The sequence below is a fragment of the Urocampus carinirostris genome, chromosome 8, assembly GCF_059441175.1.
Source record: "Urocampus carinirostris isolate Australia breed hairy pipefish chromosome 8, RoL_Ucar_1.0, whole genome shotgun sequence".
Taxonomy (NCBI): Eukaryota; Metazoa; Chordata; class Actinopteri; order Syngnathiformes; family Syngnathidae; genus Urocampus; species Urocampus carinirostris.
In genome coordinates, this window is record NC_142356.1 from 41,864,698 (window position 1) to 41,887,817 (window position 23,120).

At 39.8% G+C, this 23,120-nt stretch overlaps 1 protein-coding gene across 4 annotated transcripts in view; it reads right to left on the minus strand.

Annotated features, from left to right (window-relative positions):
- Positions 1 to 358: 358 nt before the first annotated feature.
- polq (polymerase (DNA directed), theta) overlaps positions 359 to 23,120 on the minus strand; it is a 56,497-nt gene continuing 33,735 nt past the window's right edge. For 3 of the 4 annotated variants that reach the window (XM_088342746.1, XM_088342744.1, XM_088342743.1), the window contains 10 exons: positions 21,533 to 21,726; positions 21,332 to 21,460; positions 18,282 to 18,456; positions 18,092 to 18,212; positions 13,517 to 13,620; positions 7,907 to 8,203; positions 7,474 to 7,598; positions 4,958 to 5,087; positions 3,563 to 3,672; positions 359 to 629 (listed from right to left, as the gene is read on the minus strand). In XM_088342746.1, coding sequence (XP_088198872.1) covers positions 516 to 629; positions 3,563 to 3,672; positions 4,958 to 5,087; positions 7,474 to 7,598; positions 7,907 to 8,203; positions 13,517 to 13,620; positions 18,092 to 18,212; positions 18,282 to 18,456; positions 21,332 to 21,460; positions 21,533 to 21,726 — 1,499 coding nt within the window. In that variant the 3' untranslated portion in view covers positions 359 to 515. The remainder of the gene's footprint in view (positions 630 to 3,562; positions 3,673 to 4,957; positions 5,088 to 7,473; positions 7,599 to 7,906; positions 8,204 to 13,516; positions 13,621 to 18,091; positions 18,213 to 18,281; positions 18,457 to 21,331; positions 21,461 to 21,532; positions 21,727 to 23,120) is intronic. The other variant, XM_088342745.1, reaches the window with a different exon arrangement.

A 23,120-nucleotide genomic window follows, 5' to 3' on the forward strand; every position in this document is an offset into this window, starting at 1 on the left:
CTATTAATTATATTCACATCTTTTTAGAGGTCCGTTATGAGTTTAAGGGACAGTGTGTACTATTTAGTTCCTCCTAGTGGTACATAAACTTTCATCCACACACCTACAAAAATGATTTGATTAGGCAAAAATACACGAGCTATCATACCAATGTTTATTTATATAAATATATATATATATATATATATATATATATATATATATATATATATCTTTGGTCGTCGCCGTGTTTTTTTCAGCATCCAGCTGCCCCAACTGCTTTGTGGAACTGGCACTCTCTCGCACCAGACAACACAGTGAATGGTGAATTATTTCACATTGGGGCTTAAAATACAGATAGTCAGAAAAGAAAAATCCCTCCCATTTGTCAAGGTTAATTTATTACATTAATTAGTGTCATGATATGTTTTTAAAAAAGATCTCATGTCTGAACACCAATAAATGCATTCATTGAGTTCAATAACATTAAAAAGTGCAAATGTTTCATTATTATATGAGTTTAAAAAATAGACTCATTAAATGTTCAAGTCCTGCAAATTACCCCAACTGGGTCCTGCTTTAACTTTGGCTTTTAGCTTGACATAAAGTTTCACTGCTGTCTCCATTTCCCTCTTTACGATCTGAGCCACCTGGAAAAAAACAACAGATTATAATTCTGATTTATCATGCAGATGTGTGTCACCTAGAGATAACATAGGCCCTAAAAAAAGTCCAGCCCGACCCGACCCAAACCCATGGGTATAAAAGCCTGAGCCCGACCAATTACAGTGTCTGAAACAACGTCTACCCGGATGCTCAGGGCGTGCATCTTTTACGTCGGGTGTACACCATACAAAACGTCTCCACCCGGGTGGCCGTCAAATAAAAAAATAAATAAATAAATAAATAGGGCAGCACGGCGGCGCAGTGGTTAGCGCGTGTGCGGCACAGTTCTAAGGTCTTGGGAACCTCCTGTGTGGGTTCAAATCCAGCTACCAGACTTACTGTGCGGAGTTTGTATGTTCTCCCCGTGCTTGCATGGGTTTCCTCCCACATTTCAAAGACATGCATTTCAGGTGGATTGGCCGGTCCAAATTGTCCCAAGGTGTGAATGAGCGAGCGAGTTGTCTGTCCCTGTGTGCCCTGCGATTGGCTGGCAACCAGTTAAGGGTGTCCCACTGCCCGATGGGCTCCAGCACCCCAGCAACCCTACTGAGAATAAGCGGTGCAGCTAATGAGATGAGATGAAATAAATAAATCAACAAATGTGTTTTTTTTTTTTTTTTTTTTCAAAATCAAACGTTTGCTTTACTCCGAGTTCGAAATCTTCGTTCAGTTTGGAAATTTCGGGTCGTTTGGCTGCCGAGTATGCAAATTGCCAATCAGAAGCCTGCATCGAATTACTTCGTGCTTTCGGACTTTCCCGAGCATTATAAGGTCGTGCATTTGCATATAATTTTCTAAAGTAGACGCACATAGAGGGCAAGAAAAATGGATAAGTGATTAGGAATCAAGCCAAAACCTCAGCCCAAGAAGAAAGATTCAAAAGAAGCTAACAAAATTTATGACGCTACAAAACGTGAACGTACATTAAACGTATCGTGGAAAGAGGAGTTCACGTGCCTTGTAGCAGAATACGCAACACAAATATTGCATGAATGAAGATGAGTAAATACAGGTACAGATGGAAAGCAGCGATGTCATATACATGCAATGAATGTTATAAGTAGATTTATAATAAACTTAATTTTTAAAGTGTTGTTCTGCTATATATTCTGATTATCAATCGTTTATACTTTGCAACAATGGGGTTTTTTTTTGCGATTAGTCGTTTTATTGTGTTTCAAGTTGTGATAAATGGGGCAGGCAACTTTTTCTGCTCTGGTCTCCCGTAACTTTTTGTCATGAGTTTCGGACACTGCCAATTACCATATTTTCTGGACTATTAATCGCAGTTTGAAAAAAAAAGAAACATTTTGCTCAGGGGCGCGACTTATACTTCGGAGAGACTTATATGTGAAATTATTAACATATTGTAGAGTTTTACATTTTTATTACCAGTTCTTCATATCACTTCACATGTTTTTCACACTAAACCGCAAGAGGGCTCTCTAAACATATGTTGATCATTTCAACTTTTACAGCGACGTAGAAGCATGAGGAGGAAGCAGCTTTATATCTACCTCCTGAATAAGGGTCGTTGTTTACTGACAGTGAGGATAAATATTTGACTGGTAAACATGTTCTTTGCGCTAGAGTTATCTGAATAACTAAATAACTTAATATTTTACGTAGTTATTAACATATTCGATGCGTGTCTAAGATAAACATGTTTGCCATACCGTGTTCTCTATTTTAATTTTAAATTGCCTTTGGTGTTGTTTTATCAAATTCATTTTTCCCAAAAATGCGACATATACTCTACCAAAATTGTGTATTTCGGGAGGAGAGGAGATTAATGATGGATTTCATTACAAAAGACAGGTTTTAATTTAAGTTTAAACAAGAGTGTATAAACCTTGCACATCATTTATATTCATGTGTCTGCATCGTCATTAAACGACAGTTTGATGGATTTTTTTTGAGAGTTGACCGGAACATTTTAACAGGTGGAAAATTGGACTATAAACCACAGCAACAGTACGTCCTTACAAATCTAGTGCTCTAATTGGAGAGAGAGAGACAGAGACAAAGAAGAACAATGTCAGGTGGATGAATGACTGGGACAGGAAGAAGTTCTTTGAATTGACATTGAAAAAATTTAGTACAATATGTATTGTAATGAGGGGACTTCTGTTTTTTTGTGCAGACCGCGATCTCTCATGGCCAAAACTACTCCACAAATAGAATAGCAAAACATAGTATGAATTAACTTTTTTCGTATGGCTATTTTAATTTAACATAAATTAATGTTAAAAAATAAACCAAAAAAATACACTGAACTGTTTGAGTAGCATCATCACAAGGACAAGATAAAAAGTCAGCGAGAGAGAAGCCCAGTGTTCTCAAATTCAGTCCTACCTTCTCGAGGGGTCCTACCTTGGACTGACATAACAGCAATTTTGTTTTCTTTATAATCAAGTCAAACTAGCAACACTGCAACTCAGAATTATTACTGTTACTGATGAGGGTTGCCATGCATACATACACTGCGTGATTACCATAGTCGACAAACACCATCCGAGAAAGCTAGCACTGAAAAATCTCCAGGCCTAAAATCTCCGTCAGACAGGGTTGGTACACCCCTCATACAGGTTTGTTGTTAAACATTGCAACAATTTCAAACATTCACAAGCACTTCACCCAAAATTCACAACATTAAAATTCAAGCACCCGTAGAAAATCTGGTCAGAAAAGTTTTTTGAAGCAGTGAAAGCCAGATAAGACTAAATAAAAACAAAAATCTTAAGTAATAACGGCTTTTAAAGGCACCAATCGCTATCACCGTTGTGCGTGCACACATGGCATTGGCAGGAGAGAACTTCAGAACACCGGGTCGACCCGAATGTAACGATTGACATTTTAGGCCGAACTTTGGCTCAGACTCTGGGTTAAAATTATACTTCTGGTGTCACCGTCCTACCTGTATGAGATTCTCCTCTGTGGTTTCATAGAAGAGCTCATCGTGCAGCTGCAACACAAAGTAGGCTCCTCTCAAGTGTGCGCCTCTTCGTGGATAAGCAGCTTTACCTGCTGTGGTGAGACAGACATTACTCAGGTTCAAGTTCGGGCCCCGAATGGGTTACCACTGTAACCACTGATCAAGTATTTGCCATCTTCCGTATTTTTGTGTCTTTTGAATATTCATCACCCACAAAATTTTCAGATCATCAAACTAATTTCAACATCACACAGAGAAAACCAAAGGAAATACAAAATGCACTTTTTGACCCACTCTTCTTTGCAAAATTGTCTCAACTCTGTCATATTGGAAGGTTTTCTAGCATGAACTACCTGTTTTAAGTTCACTCAACAGAATATGGATTTAAATCTGAGATTTGGCCACTTGAGAACCTTCGTGTTTTTTTTGAGCCATTAAGAAGTGGTCTTATTGTTTTTTTTAGATCGTTAGGGTGCTCCATCATCCATGTCCGCCTTAGTGTGAGGGCAAAAACTGAAGGCTGGAAAACCTCGTTCAGGATCTTCTGGTGAATACAATAATTCATTATACTGTCAACCACACCATGTTCTTGTCCTTAGACAGCAAAGCAACCCCAGACCATCACACTGCCACCATCATGCTTTACTGTTGACATCCTGTTTTTTGTCAAATGCTTTGCCATTTTTAGCCCAGATGTAACGGGTTGCACAACTTCCAAAAAGTTGGATATTTGAATCTTTAGTCCCCAGAATGTTTCTCCAAAAGCCTTGAGGATAATCAAGATGCTCTTTGCCAAATGTAAGATGACCCTTTGTGTTCTTTTGATACATAGTAAGTTTCGCCTGGGAACTCTCTCATGGATGCCCTTTTTGAACAGTGTTTTTCTTATAGTGGAGTCACAAACGCTGACTTTAACTGAGGCCAGCAAAGCCTGCCAGTTGGATGTTTTTCGATGTTTTTTTCTTATTTCTTTGGATTTTGGCATATCAATTGTGTTCTTGAGATTTTGTAGCCTGCTTTACTTTGTCTAACAGATTCAATATAAGTGACTTTTTTACTTTAACAAAAGTGGTGGCAATCAATTTTCGGTGTGGCCTGTGGATGTGAACTCGGCTTTCCGAAAACTAACCACAGTTTTGTGGTTAAGTCACAGTTACTTTGTAATTTAACAAGGGGTAATTACTTTTTCACATAGGGTTTTGATTTTGTTTGTGCCTTAATAAAGGGAATCAACATTTAAAACTGCATTTTTTTATCTTCTTGGACTGTCTCTGTGTGATATTAAAATTGGTCTGATGAGTGATGCAAAAAAAATTCAGAATTCAGAAAGAGGGCAAATAATTTTACAGGGCACTATAAGTGTTTTGGTTGTGTTACCTGAGTGCTGATGAGAAAGCCGAGCTTTCGGGTATGTATTTCTCAGCTGCTTTTGGATGTTGACGGTGGCGCGTTTAACAATATCTGCCGCTGAACCCTGCACAGTTGTGTTTACCGCCTGCCGCTCAGCCTGAATAAGAAAAAAAACCAAAATGGAAATAGTCATTAGAATAGTTAAAATGCATTTTGAATTTCAGCATCAACATACAACCATGGGTGAAAACAGCAATTGTAGAGAAAAGCAAACTGTGGGTCCTTTGCCATCCAAAACAACAAATACAAAGATATTCATGCTTAATTTATGCATGCGTGAGAAACAGCTCACTTATACTCTCTGTCCGAATTGCTCCTCTACAAAGATTTTATTGACAAAATTTGAACTTCCATAAATTCCAGACCATAAGCCGCTACCTTTTTCCCCAAACGTTCAACCCTGCGGCTTATTCAGTGATGCGGCCAATTTATGTAATTTTTCTAACAGCCGCCAGCGGCGCTCCAGTACAAAAGGTAAGATTTAAACTGCAACTTCTTAGCTTGTGCACAAATTAAATTAGCGTAAACATAGCCTCATCATGCAAATTGCAGAAAGAAAGGCACATGATGCAGCTTTCAAGCTAAACACAATCTAGCAGTCCGATTAAGAAGGAAACAGCTACTGCACGTAAATTTTACTCTGCTAGCGTGTTGCTGGCGTGTTTTTGAATAAGGGAGCGTGGGACGACGTCTATATGACAAAGTCTCTTTCCCATACTGAAGGAAGACGACTTTGATAACGTCAGTTATAAGGAGGAAGATGAGGACGGTTTACAATGGTTTATATGTACATTATGTTTTTTTAACAGACCCGTTTAATTGTGTTGCGAGCGTGTTGCTAGTAGCGTTTTGCTACCCTTCACAGGCACGGTTTGGGATGAAAGTTATAATATTATTATTAAAGCTTTCCGTTCATTTTGCCGGCTGTGGTTTTTGGACTGTGTACTTTATATTCAGTTACAATCGCGGGACTCAAAGTCGGGTTTGGGTTAATTTTGTGATTGTGTTACATGTTTTAATGTGGGCGCATGCAGTTTATATACAGGTGCGGCTTGTGTAAGTACAAAAGCGGTTATCCTCTTAAAATGTGGTGGGTGCGGCTTATGATCAGGTGCGCTCTATAGTCCGGAATTTACGGGACATTAAAATGATTATAACACGTCAGTTAGTCCAACTTTTAACAAGGAATTCACTTAGACGTATAACACCCCCTACTTATCTTGTGACATGTCTCGCGGATCGCTTAAACGCCAAGGTCGTAAATTACAATTTAGATTTTGTCATGATTCTTTTTCAAAACCCTTTTTTTTACTAATTTGTTTGTTTCCTAACATATTGAACTAAAAGGGAAAAATACGGATGTATTGAGCCAACATTTCCATCTGAACAGTTCTTAATTTGATGGGTGCAAACATTAAATATTTTATGTCAAACTTGCATTAAGTTTGAAGACAGTAAGCATTATTAGCTCCTTCTAGTGGTGACACATAGGGTAATGTACACTAAACCCCCGGAATACTTAAGACTTTTTCACTTCACGGTATGGGATGTTTTGTGGCCCCTTTTTACAGAATTTTCCTCCCTTAACGACACCAACAAATTATTTCACTAACAAAATTCCAACGTAACATCGTTAGTATACATATAACGAGTTACGTTTCTAAAACGTCTGCTAACGGTAGATATCATATAATATGCTTGTCTGCTCTTGTTATGTGTCCCAGCATCAAAATACAGTTATGCTATTAGCTGAACAACTTCCTACAATGCCTTTTCCTCTCATTAGTTCAGAATCTCATGTTCTTCATAAAGAATTTCTGATTTAGTGCAATACTTTATTATTTCACTATGGGTTGAAAGGCTAGCAGTGATGCTAAATGATAATAATAACCATGGAAATGAAACTTGCGATTATCAAGTAATATGAAGAGGGAACAGCAATCGCAACACCAAAGCAAGGAAATCTAAGGGCAAGACGATTCTCACAAATGGAAGTTTTAAAATCAGTTTTTAATGCGCTGTCACCATCTGCTCTCTTCTCTGCAATTATCTGTGACTCCACTTAACCAGGTCAAGCCACATCACACCAAAAGTAAATACAATTTGATTTTTCCTTTAACTCTATACTCTCTATATTTAATCAAAAGTAGACATAAACTTTACTTACTATATACAGTACAATTCTTATTTTAAAGGTTTTTTTAGGGTACTGGAGGTTCAGCGCTTATTAGACATAGGTTTCTATCGCTTGCCATATGCCAATATCACTTTGTTATCAGCACCTAAGAATGGATTAAAGTCATATCCCTGGGTTCTACATACCATAATTATATGCACGTCTTGTGGCACCACAAGGAAGCTAAGATCATTGGAACCCTTTTTAAACAGTAAAAATATAAGTAAATCTATGATATTTTTTCAGTTTAAGGTAGTGGCTAAAAGTGTAAAACAATTGTTTTCAAAATTTAAACAGAACATCATACGTGTGCTTTGGCATGAGGATTGGTGCTGGTGATTCCGGGAAGGTATCGACGACGTCCCATTAGAGTCTGAACATATCCGTCCCTTATGCACTTCTTCACTGTTTCTTTCAGGAAACTGTTGATTCCTACACACACACAAAAAAACATTGCTGTACATTGCAATAGTCTTCTGAAATGATTAATCTTTGCAGAAGATAAAGAATACCTACAAGTGAGTTTTGAAATGGCTGTTAATATTTTGCTCCACAGTTTACGTTCACATCCATTGGATATGACAGGGGTGGGCAAACTACTAATGGGGGAAATGCCATAACGAGGAGCAGATCTTATCCTACATCATAATGTAGGGAAAATGTAACCTGGGGTTCTGCTGCACCCTACTATTTATCTTTATTTTTGTCATGAGTTTTATATTAGCTTCAGTGCCTCTTACCTTTATATCTGGCCTTAAAAGTTTCAATATAACATGCAGCGTCGTTCTCCTCCACTCCCATCTGCTCCCCTAGAGACTTGGCTCCCATCCCATAAATAATCCCGTAGCAAATCTGTTTCGCTTGTTGTCTGAGGCTGTCGTCCACGGTGTCTGCATCCACGCATTTCCACTCAGCGGCGATACAGCGAAACACGTCGGATCCCCCGTTGAGCACCGTCAGCAGACGCTTATCCTTGGAAAGGTGAGCCAACACCCGCAACTCCAGCTGAGAGTAATCCACTGCCAATATCATCCCACCTACGGTCAGACAAATTTCAGAGTCAAAGTACAAATTTTAATCCAATCGAGACACTGTGTATGCTCAAAAACCCTCCAATATAGAAGATTTGAAATTTTGCAAAGAAGAAAGGATCAAAAGGCCTCCACTGCGTTTTGAAAGACTCATTACTAATAGGGTTTGTACGCGTTTCAAACACTTTCAAAGCCAATATTTCAAATTTTCTAGTACATTCAAAAGAAGAAGTCCAGCACCAAAGGTTTTTTTTTGGGTCGAATTTACTAAAATAATGTTGCTGTCTTGCTGTTAGCACATACCTTCCGCCATTTTTGAGCGACTATCTTTTTGTGTCAATGGGCTTGCTATAAACTGACATGAATTCTGATATTCTTCTGATATGACTTCAACAAGGCACGCTGTAGGTTACCAACATTGTAAAGACTCTATAGTTGTGGGGTAAAACAATAGGGCTTAATACAGATGACAAAAAAATAATGTACTAAAAGAAAGTACTCCATGTATAAAAACAAAACACAGAAATAAGCCAAATTTGGACTCATTTTAATGATATTGATTGCTCTGAAGCAGAGTGCATTCAGTCTTCAACACTGCTCATATTTTGCAGGGCTAGTGGCGCCATGGATAACGCATCTGATTAAGGATCAGACGATTCCAGGTTCCTAGCTACCTCTTCATAATCTTTATAGGGGCCCTCTCCTCGTGAGAGGTAAGAGAATTCTCCCACCGTGGTCCGCTGCGTGTCGTAAGTGGCAACTATAGTGGAGGGAGCGAGGGGACTGGGGATCCTCTCTACTCCCTAAGAGACAGCAAGGCAAAGAAAGGGGGTGGGAGACTGAAAGGTCTTGCAAACCCTAGTTATAGGGTCACTAAATGTGAGAGGATGTGGAAGTAAAGCGACTGAGTGGAAGAAAAAGGAGATTGGAAGGATGATGACTAAAAGGAAGGTTGATGTGTTAGCCTTGAGTGAAACAAAGATGAAAGGAAAGGGTGAATTACAGCTTGGAGGTATGTATGGTAGAAGGTCTGGAGTTACAGGTGGACATGCTAGAGAAGGAGTGGCTGTGCTTGTGAGTGAGAAAACAAAAGAAAAACTAGTGGAGTGGAAAGAGATATCTTCCAGATTTATGTGGGTGAGGTTGAAGTGGGGTAAATAAATATGGATGTTTATAAGTGCATATGGACCTGGTTCAGAAAGAAGCGCTGAGGAGAGAGAGGAGTTCTGGAAGGACTTGGAAGGGTGGAAAGTGGTAATACTCTGTGACCTGAATGCTAGAGTGGGTTATGGAACGGTTGAAAATGTGATTGGTAGATATGGAGTACCAGGGAGAAATGAGAGTGGGAAAAAATAGATTTTGTGTGGAAAATGAGTTGGTGATTGAAAATACATTGTTTAAAAAGAGGGACGTGAATAAGTATACCTTTGTCAGAGTGGATTATGTAGTAGTTAGGAAAGGGATGTTAACCAGATTGCTGGATGTGAATGTTTACAAAGGTGAAATGTGTGGTATGTCTGATCATTTTTTATGAGGGAGAATAGATGGATTGTGGAGGGCTAGTTATAAGAAGAGTGTGAGGGAAGAGGGGAAAATGCCAGAGTTGAATAAGTCAAAAAAGGAAAGAGAGTTTAAAGAGAGGATAGGGGAAGAGTATGAACGGATATGTAGAAGAGAAATGGAGCATGTGGAAATAGAATGAAAGTGGTTTAAAGAGGCAGTGTTGAGGAGTGCAAAAGAAGCGTGTTGAATGAGAAAAGTTGGTCGAGGTATTAGGAAAGGAAGTGAATGGTGGAATGATGAGGTCTCAGAGGATGTGACAGAAAAGAGACGTGCCTTTGAGGAGTGGCTGCAAGAGTGGTGATGCGTATGAAAGCTATAAAGTGAAGAAAAGGTTGGTAAAAGCGGCAGTGGAAGCATCGAAAAGGAAAGCAAATGATGAATGGTGTCGAAAAATAGGAGTGAATTTTGAGGAAAGGAGAAAAGTGTTCTGGAAAGAAGTGAAAACAGTGAGTTTGGAAAGGAAGAGAAAGAGAAAGATAAGGATGGTAGATTGCTGGTTAGCGGCAGTGCAGTCAGGACGACATGGACAGAGTATTTTGAGGAGTTGCTAAATGTGGAGGATGGGAGAGAAGTGAGAGTCGAGACGATCAATGGTATGGAGAGAATGTATTGGGTGATTTTAATGTGATGCCTGTGGAAACATGGGAGGTGCAAGAGGCAGTGAAAGAAATGAAAGCGGGGAAGGCACCTGGGTAGGATGGTTGTACTGCTGAATGCCTAAAAAAAGGTGGCACAGCTATAATTGACTGGTTACTACGCATGTTGAATGTATGCTTTTAAAGTGGCGTGGTTCCTGTTGATTGGTGTAGTGCATGTGCGGTGCCATTGTAGGGTAAAGGTGATAAGTATGAATGTAGCAATTCGAGAGGTATCAATTTGTTGACTGTGCCGGGTAAAATGTATGGAAGAGTCTTGATTAAGAGAGTGAGAGAAAGAACGAATGAAGTGGTGATGGAGGGGCAGAGGGGTTTCAGGAAAGGAAGATGTGTGGATCAGTTGTTTTCAGTACGACAGGTGTGTGAGAAATATTTTGCAAAAGGTAAGGATGTTTAATTTGCTTTCATGGACTTGGAAAAGGCGTGTGACAGAGTTGATCAAAAGGCGTTGTGGCAAGTGATGTAATGTATGGAGTGGGTGGAAAGTTGTTGGAAGCATTGAAGAGTTTTTATGTGAACAGCAGAGCATGTGTAAGAGTAGGGAGTGAGACAAGTGAGTGGTTCCCTGAGTTGACTGGTGTGAGACAGGGGTGTGTGATGTCACCATGGCTGTTTAATGTGTACATGGATGGTGTGGTGAGAGAGGTGAATGCAAGAGTATTTGGCAGAGGTGTAGACATGATGGACAACAGTGGAACAGTGTGGCAGGTAAGTCAGTTGTTGTTTGCAGATGACACAGCGCTTGTGGCTGATTCTGAGGAAACATTGAGAAGGTTGGTAACGGAGTTTGGAAGAGTATGTGATAGGCGTAAGTTATGTGTCAATGTTGGGAAGAGTAAGGTGATGAAGTTTTCACGTGATGGAGTGGGCATGGCGATAGAAATAAGGTTGCATGCACAGGTCCTGGAAGAAGTTGAAAGCTTTAGGTACTTGGGTTGTGATGTGGCTGCAGTCGGTGAAATGGAGTGCGAGGTATTGCACAGAGTGAATTAAGGAAGCAAGGTTTTGGCTGCTCTGAGGAGAGTAATGAGCATGGATGTTAATAGGGGACTGTATGAGAGTGTGATTGTGCCGACTGTGTTGTATGGAGCAGAGACTTGGAGCCTGAACGCAGATTTAAGAAGGAAATTAAATGTTTTTGAGATGAAGTGTTTGAGGAGTATGTTAGGAGTGACAAGATTGGATAGATTGAGAAATAAAATTGTGAGAGACAGAACTGGAGTAGTCGTAGAACTGAGCAAGCGTGTGGATAAGAAAGTACTCAGTTGGTTTGGACACATGGAGAGGATGGATGAGGAGCGAATGTTGAAGAGGATCTACAGAGCAGAAATCAATGGAAGGAGACCAAGAGAAAGGCCGCGATTGACGTGGATGGATGGTGTTATGAGTGCACTGCAGGAAGGAGGTCTAAATCTAGTGAAAGCTAGAGCTATTGTTGGTGATAGGAATGAGTGGAGAGGTGTTGTGAAAGGATGGTGGGATGTTTGGGTGCGTTCTAAGGGATGGGCAGGGCACCTGTATGATGCGGCAGGGGTAAACCAGTGAAAGCTGTCGGGCCCTGCTGTTGAACAAGAGTGTGTTGTGTCACCCTGACCCGAGTGACATGGCCGCTTTTGTCTTGTGTCCCGTTTCATCTGGAGGGACGAAAGCATGACCAACTTAGGTGCCTAACTTGTTTGGTTGTTTGGGCATTTGGGTTGGCCATGGTCCAAAAATGTTTATGTGTGTTGTTTTGCTATTTTTTTCCCTTTTATTTTCTTTGTTATTGTATGTGTTTGTCTTGCTGTCGGTAACCCCTCTCGAGGGATATGACCAAGGTAGATAGCTAGATAGATAGATCTTTTGCTTTTTGTGTTACTTATTGTAATTTATATTTTTGGCATATTTTTCAGAGGACCATGTCGAAATTGATTAAAATATAATTGTAAATAATTTTTTTTTTTTTTACATTTTAAGACCGGGTGGAAACATATGTTGGCGTGGAGAGGGGTGGGTGCCACTAGGCTGTACTTGGACGCACCACAGGAAATGGTGCCCCTACAATTTGTGTAGTCTAGGGATCCGACCAACCAACCAATTCACTGAAAAATCAATATTTTTAATTTACATTTTATTGTTTTGCAGTTTGGGGGATTTCGTGTTGTTGTTGACCTTAAATATGTTCAGTATGTAAAAAGCTAAAATTGCTTTCCATTTTACAACTTTTTTTGTAGATCTGTGAATATTTGATTTGATATTTTATGTGTTTTTCAGGGATCCCTGCATAATATATGAAAATACTAATTACTAATTAATTTGGTGCATAATTTTTTATTATAATTGATAATCAAGGATCCCCGGATCGCATGGGTCTTCGGGGCACCAGTGAGGACGCAACTCTGGCTGACTTTCTCCACTGTTGGCGGTCCCTGGCCTGTCTGGGGTTGTGGCAAAGTTGGAACCAGTCCATTCCTTCGTGTTGTTAGCCCAGTTCTTTTGCGATGTTCCTCTCCTCCTGCACCCGAGGACTGTGCCCTGGAGAATAATTTTGGTCAGTCCTGATGATATTGTGACGTCCCCATACCACTGAAGTATCTGTCAGAGGACAGTTGACAAAAATTCTTCGTAGGGTCCAATGTGGCCTCTGAGGGTGTTGCGCACCATTTCCTTTTGTAGCTGATGCCTAGAAGTTTCCTGTAGCATCTCATCTCCAAGGCCTGGATTTTTCTTTCCAGGTTTGCTGTGAGAGTCCATGTCTCGCAAACAAAGAGGAAGATGGAAGTAACCAGCGCTTGCATGAGTCTGATCTTTAATATGTTCTTGTTCCTCCAGAAGGGTTTAAGTCTGGCAAGTGCGGCTGTGGTTTGAGATATACTTGCCATGATTTCTGGTTCTGACCCCTCTTCTGATATGACAACTCTTAAGATATTTAAATTTGGTGACAGGGTCTAGCTCTCTGTGGTTGGTGGTGATCTTTGTGGTTAAAATTTGGGTTTTGTTGGTCATTACTTTTTGTGCTAATTTCCAAGAGCTATACAAATAAACATGACTTGACTCTAATCCTTCGTGATTGAAAAATTTGCAAAAATCAGAAAGGGGGCAAATACACAATATAACCTACCTGGGAAGGGCACAAAAGCGTGTCTCATGCTGACAGAGAATGACGGTCCTCCATTGGCAGCAGTATTTGATGTAACTGATGGGGCCAGAGAACGTTTGTTCTTTCTGAAACATAAAACACATTAAACCCCCAGAATACGGCTTCACCGCCTTTTGGTGTTTTCACAATGAGATCTAGAATGAAAAGTAGTACCCCAGCATACAATGTTGATTAAAAAAATATTTTGCATGCCCAAAAATCTCTCTTAAGATGCCGGTCTGCTATTGATCGACACCATGTAAGAGGCTGGTCTACTCTTCGTTTGCATCACAGCATGATAAAGATTCTGATATGCTATTGGCTTAATTACCTCCCACAATGCATTTCCGTCTCTTGGTTCAGTTCAGAATCTAAATATTCCCTGTAAAGACTAAGTGAGCAATACAATACTGAATTATTTGTACTGTATTTATTTGCTATCGCTGGCAGTAAGTACAATACTGTAGACCCACAGGATACAGTGTCCCCACCTTACGATGTTTTCACTCTACAGTGCGGAATACGATGTTTTCACTCTACAGTCCGGAATACGATGTTTTTCAACCCTTCTTTACAATATTTTCCCAACTATAAGGCATCAACAAAAAATATTTTGCATGCCCGAAAAATGTCTTTTAGGATTCTGGTATGCTATTAGTCTATGCTGCTACGCATTTGGTTTGTGTCATGACGTGATAAAAATGCCGATATGCTATTTGGTTGAAATCTCCCACAATGCCTCTCTGTCTCTTTGTTTGGTTCAGAAATGTTTTTTGTTAATACTTTACATCAGTGATAAAATTATGTTTTTTTTTTTAACTGTATTTATTTGCTATGGCTTGCAGTAGAGGTAAGATCTTAAACCGAATCCTAACCCGACCCGAAATTCTGTAAGAAAATTTTAATTTGTTGAGCTGGCTAAGTCCTATGATTTGCAGTGATACTAAAGGGAGAAGACAAAACATGTCTATGGCTAATTGACTGTCAGGAATTTTTTTATATTTTAATGAGATTCAGACAACAACATCTTTTAAGGGTATGGCAATCGTTGCAATCAGAAGTTTTTAGATGATAACAATGTAACAGAAGCTTGAGATGATAAAAGCAGTACGAAGAAGGTGCACGAATCATTAACCTTACCAAGGAATATGGCGGTAACCCACCTATCGTAACTGACAGGCACATTTATCAAGAATATGGAAGTTATTAAAGGAACAATCTTCAAAGGACATGACAATCCTTACAAGTGGAAGTTTTAAAATCAGTTTTCTGTTTAATCTGCCCCTCTGCATCCATCCACTGGGCACAGAGCTGGACAGCCCTGACAACTGTAGCTGAGAGACGGGCACTGAAAAAGCTTCTGTCACTCATGGACAATTCATCACATCCACTAAACAGCATCAAATCATCACAGCATCTCCAAACGGAAGAGCAGCTTCAGCGACAGACTGCTGTCACAGTCTTGTTCCACGGACTGATTGAGGAGATTATTCCTTCCACATGCCATGAGGCTCTTTAACTCCACCCAGGGGAGTAAAAGCCCACATTAAACCCCACCCCCACATTTGCATATTACCCTATTTTTATTACAGTGTGTAATTTATGTAGCACTATTTAAATACTCTATATCACATATGTCAGAGTCAAGGCCCGCGGGCCACATTAGGCCCGCGAGAGGGTTTTACCTGGCCCGCGTGACGATATCAATATATTATTAGATCCGGCCCGCAGGCCGCTGCAAGCCAGCAGCCCGCAGTACGCATGAATACTACATTTCCCACAATGCAACGGGGACGCGCCGAGCGGGGGCAAAGCGGGAGGCGGTTTGATTTATTCAGCAGTTGATCAGCAGCAGTCATTAGCATAACAGCAAAAATTAGCCCACATATACCCATCAACAATGGCTAAACGGAAGGTGGACACTGAAAACCGGGGCTTTCAAACAAGGTGGGAGTTGGAGTACATGTTCACGGAGGTAGCTGGAAAAGTATCAGCGTCAGCCTCAAACAAGTAATGTAGAGTTGTAGTAATACAGTACTGTATATAAATGTATGTAAATACAGTAATAATACAGTAATGTTTCCTGTGCAATTACACATTTGAAGTTTTTACTCCGTTCAAGTTTAAAAGTTAAATATGCACATAAAGAAGGTCTTGTTTTTTGTTGTTCCCTCGGGAATTTTAAAGCTTTATTGTCTATGTTGACTATGTTGTTTTTGTTTGCCGACTCTGTCCTGGGAGTGTTTCTTGTTTTTCGGCTTTTCATGGAAAATAGATCTTGATGTGGACAACAGTCTTTTGATAAAATTGTCTCCTATTTAGCAGAGAAAATGACTTTTGATTGTTATTATTTGTTAATCAGTAATTCCTTTTTTTCACACTAACCCAGAGAAAGCCCAGAAAGGAAAGTCAATGTACATTTGAGCAGGACAGATGAGGTCCAGTGTGTTGATTGCTATTGGTTTTAAGTAACAAGAGATTTTTGCACTTTATTTTATTGTATTTCGAGGCAATATTTCTTTTTAATAATTTCAGATGATTGAATGATAGAAAATGGTTATGAGTTGTTGTTATGAGATATGTTATGAGTTTTTTATATAAAGGACATTTGTATTTTGTGCCTGCTGAAATTAAAAATGACTGACAGAGTCATAAGAAAATATTGCTTTATTTATACAATCATATTGTAATATATTTGTTGTGTTTTCAGTAGGTTAAATCTTGGTTTCAGTAAAGATTGGACAGTCCGGCCCTCGGCTTGTAGCCAAATGTTTTATTTGGCCCTCCGTCCATTTGACTTTGACACCCCTGCTCTATATCAACACGTTATACTGGATATTTCTGTATTCTATTTCTTTTATTTTGTTATTATTTTATTTTTAACACAAGGATACTGCTGGAAGTGTGAATTTCCCTATGGGGATGAATAAAGTATCTATCTATCTATCTATCTATCTATCTATCTATCACTAACACTATTCTTAACTCAAGTCACGTAAATAAGATAAAGGTAAATAAAACTTTTATGTATATTTCACTTGTAATGGTACTTCCTATACAATATTTTGGTATCTTAATGTTTTTTATCTCGAGTACCAGGGGTTTGGAACACATTTGCTAATTGTCGTATTTTCCGGAGTATATGGTGCACTTGATTGTAAGCGCACCTCTAGAAATATTCCCTTGTGAAAGATTTTTTCTTATGTAAGGCACAAATGACTAAGACGCATGAAATTAAAACTACAGAAAGAGAAAGGTTTGTATTAAAAAATCCCTTTTTTTCCACAACTAAAATGGATTTATAATAACCTTTATAAATGGTTATCGTCTTAAGAAGTTTTTAGTTGTGATTATGCGTAGGTTGCATAATGAGCTGTGTTAGGACTAACGTGTTACAAAGCAACGTAATCCTGGAACGCAATTACTACAAGTAACTGTAACTCATAACTTTTTTTCCGTAATGCGCCCAACACTGGTCCCAAGACTTGTACTGATGCTAAAGGAAGAAATAAAAACAAGATAACCATGGAAAAAAACCCTGCGGTTATCAAAAGATGTGAAAAAGGCACAAGCATGGTTACCCTTGCCAAGTAATACGGCCGTAACCAATTGTTACTTTTGACAATTAAGAATAAGGAGGCGATTAAAAACAACCAAGTCTAATACGATTAAAGGAACGATTAGTTTTCATTTTAATCTGCCATCTCCTCCGCCTCTGCATCCCCCACTTACTCCACTCCACCAGCTCAAGTCACTTCCTTTATATATATATATATATATATATATATATATATATATATATATATATATATATATATATATATATATATAGTTTTAATTTCATTTAATAACATACATGTATTTTACTTCTAAGTTGTACTTACTTTATACAGTTTTGTTATTTTCATGTTTTTACCTTAGGGTTCCGGAGGTCTGGAAAGTATTTTCTAATTACTATAGGTTTCTATCCACCACCTTACGTCAGTTTTACTTTATAACCCCATTTCAGACGGGTTGATGTTATTTCCCGGGGTTCTACTATACTCACAAAGCAGGTAAAAAAAAAACAGCTGAGGCCCCAGAATTGAACTTTACGGTACTCCGTACAACACCTGGTGCTACTGACGGATATAGACCTTTAATCTCCGCCTCAGCATCGACCCACTTAATTCACTCTTCCAACTCAAGTCACATCCTTTACATATATATTTTACTGTTATTCAATTATATTAACATATATTACTTCTAAATTGGACTTACTATATACAGTTTTGTTAGTTTCCTGTTTTTACCTGTGGGTACCGGAGGTCCGGAAAGCATAAACTAATTACTAGAGGTTTCTATACCGCACCTTACGTCAGTTTCACTGTATGACCCCCACCTCAGAACAGAATAATGTTCTATCCTGGGGTTTAGTGTACTCCAAAAAAGCAGAAGCCTCAGTATTGAACCTTTTGGAACTCCATAAGACACCTTGTGCTACTGACGGCTATATACATAAAACCTCTGTTGGGTTTTATGGTGAATTTAGGGAAACCTAAAGAGTAATTGACGTACCCATGTCTATTCTGCTGGTGGTCATCTTGTGAGGGCGGGCGCTCGCCAACCACCGTAGGCATGTGAATGTCAAAGTCTTTGGGTACGTTCTGTATGTTTGGCTCCGTAAAGCTCACACGGCCTAAATTAGTAGGAGAAATCAAAACAATGAAAACATTTTTAACTACCTGGAGTAACATGACGTATTTACCTGTTGCTGTGTGCGTCTGCGCTATGGGATAGATCCTATGCATGCCTAGTGTCGCCTGGTACTGCTTGTCCCTTTGCAGCGGGAAAACCACTTTAGTCAAAGCGTTGGTGATTCTCCTCCATTCCAGAATCAACCCTGGGAGGGGATGAAGTGGACGCAACTTCTCGAGAACATCCTGATGCAAAACATGAGCTTAGAGCAGGGTTCATTACATCTAAACTTATTTATAAATCACGATTTGTGTGCATGTGTTTTTATGTCGCCTATATTCTCTGAAACTGATTTTTGTAAAAACTGACACGGCCTCTGCTCGTGTCTTGAGCTAGGTTTTGTGTTAAGGCGCCACCCAAAAACACCAAATAAATTGATAAACCGAGTGATATTCTATTATCCCGCCAAGACAGGGGTCCCTGTTTCTCCTCACTGCTGGGACAGCCTTCCCCCTTAGCTAGCACAGGTAGGGATGATCACAATCAACCAAACTGAAACCCCTCCAATCAAGACTGCAGCCTTTAAAAGCTCCTGGAGATGCTTGGTATCATTATTTCAATAAATCCTGTCCTGTGACGTCCCTGTCTGAGTCTGTTTCTTTGATGCCTAGCACATTTAGCTACTTCTACTATTCGAATCATAACACGTGCCGGTCATTCTACTTGGGGGCTGTGATTTGCTGAAACGTGTGCATTACAAGAGGCCATTAAACTGAGCCAGTGCGCGCATAGGCGACGTTCATTGGTGGTGAGAGCTCGCAATGCAAGGCATCTTTTTTCCCCGTGGCCATTCACTTTGTGTGGCACTTCTTTCACAGAGGGGTAAGAAGCCATACTTTTGGCAAGCTGTTACTCCGCCGTGGAGACAAAGCCAGGCCATTCTGCATGTAAGATAATAAATGAGTTGCAGTGCTGTTGTTGCACTACTAAAACATGAATCTGCTTTAGGGGTAAGTACTTAATACCAAGCTCGGCTCAAAATTTGTGTTGGGCCTAAAATATCAATCATTACGTTTAGGTTCAAGCCAGGCCTCTCTGTAACTGCCCCCCACTTTTTTTGTAAATTATCCACCAGTCATTGTTCTTTGTTTCTTTTTTTCTCTGGAGGATTGCTATTATGGATTACGTCCAACTCTCACGCTCGGCCAAAATCCCCACTCCTCCTCCAGCCGAGTCCTCAAAAATAAAATATAAAATTCTGTTTTGCTTCGGTCTTGGTCCCTCAAATCAAGTTGTTTTGTCAAGCTCAGGCTGGTTTGTGCTTAATACCTGCAGGCCTGCTCAAGTCAGACTGAGTTTTTAGGCCCAATCTTACCTCCAATCTGCATCAAGCCTCTGTGATTTCTTTTACCAAAACACACCTTAAATTTAGTTGCATATGTGATTAAATCAATCACAGTGCAATTGTTACATCACTCAAATATATTCTGTGCAACTGGATGAATTTTACACCACCAGACAATGTTACCTTGGTCGAATATGTGACCTAATTTGTTGCCGTGTCATTGTTGCTCCACCTAAATATGTCTGCGCCGTAAGACTAGTTTTTTTTTTTTTTTTTTTTAGCAAACACTGTGAACTTGGTCGCAAATGCGGGTAAATTTACTGCATTGTCGTTGATTCACATTAAAACACGTACCTGTTGGCTGGAGTGTTACACCATTAAAACCTGTTCATGCAACTGTATTCTTTTTTGACTAACACGCACATAGGTTTGCACTTGCAATAAAATTGGTCGCCGTTCAACCAGATTGTTAGCACGCACTGCAAATTTGGTCACATGCAAATCAATTGGTCGCAGTACAAAGACAGTGCTGTTTAAAAGAAGAGCAATGCAATGCGCCTAAACAGAATAACTCAGGTTTTAGTATACTTTTCATTGTTATATGCCAGACAAGTTACCGGTAAGTGCAGTAAATTTTCAGAAAACAAACAAGACCCAGCATTCATAATAAGCACGCTCCGAAGGCTGTGCAACTGGGCAAATAGTTTAAAGGAGTGTGTTCAAAATTATAGCAGTGTTCCAACCAGGCAAGTAAATTAGTCGCAGTTTCGTGTTGTACCACAAAAACTCACAAGTGCTGTACAACCAGTGTAATCGACCAACACACATTTTAAATATAGTTCCATATGCTAGTAAATTAGTCACAGTACCATTGCCGCACAACCGAAATATGTGCTATGTGCATGTGCTATGTGACAAGGATGATTTGTTTTCACAGCTCAAACCAAATTTAGTCACATGTACTGGGATATCAGCCAAAGTGCCTTTGATGTACTACTGATACATCTACTTGCGGCGTTCAACCAGATTGTTATAAATAAAACACACTGCAAATGTAGTTCCATATGTGAGTAAATTGGTTGCAGTACCGTGTTACACCACATGTGCCGTACAACCAGATTAATTTACCAACACACACTAAAATACAGTCACAGGGAGTGATAAAACTGTTTCAGTGTCATTGTTGAACCACTAAAACCTGCACTTGTGACATTTGATTGGATTGCTATTACAAACACAAACTACAAATAAAAGTACAATATGCGAATACATTTGTCACAGAACCATTGGTTAACCATTTAAACATGTACTTGAGCTCAATCACAATATTTGTATTACCAGCACAAATCACAAATTTGATCCCATATGCGAGTAAAGTTGTCAGTGTCTTTGAAACATGTACTTGTACCGAACGACCCAATTCTTAGTACCAGTACACACTGCAAATTTGGTCGTATATTCGTGTAAATATGTTGCAGTGCTGTGTTGTGTTATACCACTAAAATGTACACGTGCTGTACAACCAGGTGAATTTACCAACACACACACACTGACAATTCAGTTTCTTATGCCAGTTGTTGCAAAAAAAATATATACAACTGCGCTGTTTAACAGGAGTGTACCAGCGAACAAAATACTGCAAATTTAGTCCCGTTTACGTGTAAACTGGTCACAGTACTATTGTTGCACCATTACTACTTCTAGGTGCACCGTTCAATCGTACTGTAATGTTAATACTAGCGTGTTTTTCAAGAGAAAATCAAAATTCAGTTAACCTTGGTCGTGCTGAATTGCTTTCCAAGCCGAAGTCGACCCCCACCTCTTCGGGTATAACCGAGAGTCTTCTTGCTTTTTGATGCACCCACGTCGCCGTTCGGAGGAAGATGGAGCTCCAAGAAGAGAACCTACACAAGAACTTGAGTATTGGCTTGGAAAATTAAACGCTTCCTAGACTAAACTCTCAAATTACAAGTGACCTGCGCTATGTCGTCAATGCAAGTGAGGGAGAAGCTGTGCCCTGCTAGCTCGTACGCTTGGCACTCGAGTGCCGCCAGTTTAGCTTGCATGACGTGCTTTTGCCTTTCGCACTCGTCAGCGCTGAAGCCCACACCATTGAGTTCTAGAAGAGCCAGACACACTTGCGAGGGCATCTCCACGCTCCGGTAAAATTCTGTCACAGGACACATAGTTTTTTTATAAATACTATTATACTCCCACACGTACGACTATTCTCTACTACATACACTACTATGCTGTCACATACATTCTACTATACCCTCATTCACGCACGCACGCGCACACACACACACACACACACACACACACACACACACACACACACACACACACACACACACACACACACACACACACACACACACACACACACACACACACACACACACACACACACACACACACACACACACACACACACACACACACACACACACACACACACACACACACACACACACACACACACACACACACACACACACACACACACACACACACACGAGAGTACAGACGCTGCCCTACTTACAAACAAGATACATTCCGGACGATCGTTCGTAAGTTAAATTTGTTAGTAAGCTTCTTCAGTGCTATATTTTGTATAAAATGTATGTTTAAGGTTTGTATAAGTAACCTCTATTGTTTTGTACTAAAAAAATAAACATTTTATGAAATAATATGCCCTATCAAGATAAATAAAGTAAAGTTTTACTTTTGGAAGATGAGCTTCAAGAGTTAGGCGACTTCTTCCTCTGTGGTAGAAAGTGGGCGAAAAAAAGCGATCCAGCCATTTTCTGAACCACATCCATCTTTCTTATTCCACTTTCATTTCAAAAGAAACAGCTCGCCTCATCTTAACACCAACCATATTGAATGGATGCACGAGATATTAAACGATAAAAATATCAAAGTTCTTAGCGCTGGACATACAGTAGAAAGCAGGGGTCGGCAACATATGGCAAGCGTGCCAGCAGTGGCACGCGAGCGCACGGCAAAGTAATGATGATTTTTTTTTTTAAATGCGCGTTTTTTTACCTGAAATTTTGAAATTGTCATCGCGCGCTTTCATTGTTTAGCGGCTTTACGGTGAGCGTGTGTCTGCACGGTGCCTCGCAGAGGAGGAGAGATCTGTTTTAACCCTCCCACAGAAACACCGGCGCGCGATAAATGGACGAATCACGACAGCCAAATCATGACTGCTCATCGAGCGTAAAAGTCTCATTCTTTCCAGCCAGCGTGGACAGACGAATGGGGTTTTGTGCAAAAAATGACCGTGTTGTTTGTGCATGCCTCGAGAGCGTTGTACCTCGCACGTCAAGTGTTAAACGTCATTACGAGACGAAATATGAACATGAATTCAAGGACGAGTCTGAAAAAGGCAGATACATTAAAATGCGCTGTGTCCAGGTACGGTGTCGTGCCCAAATCCGACTGCCCTGCAAAATCCTCCCCCCTCGCATGAACGCGCATTTTGCTGCGCTCTGACAAAAGTGAACTCATTCTATATAATAAGTTTATTAAAACAATAAAGCGAGCTAATTAAAACAA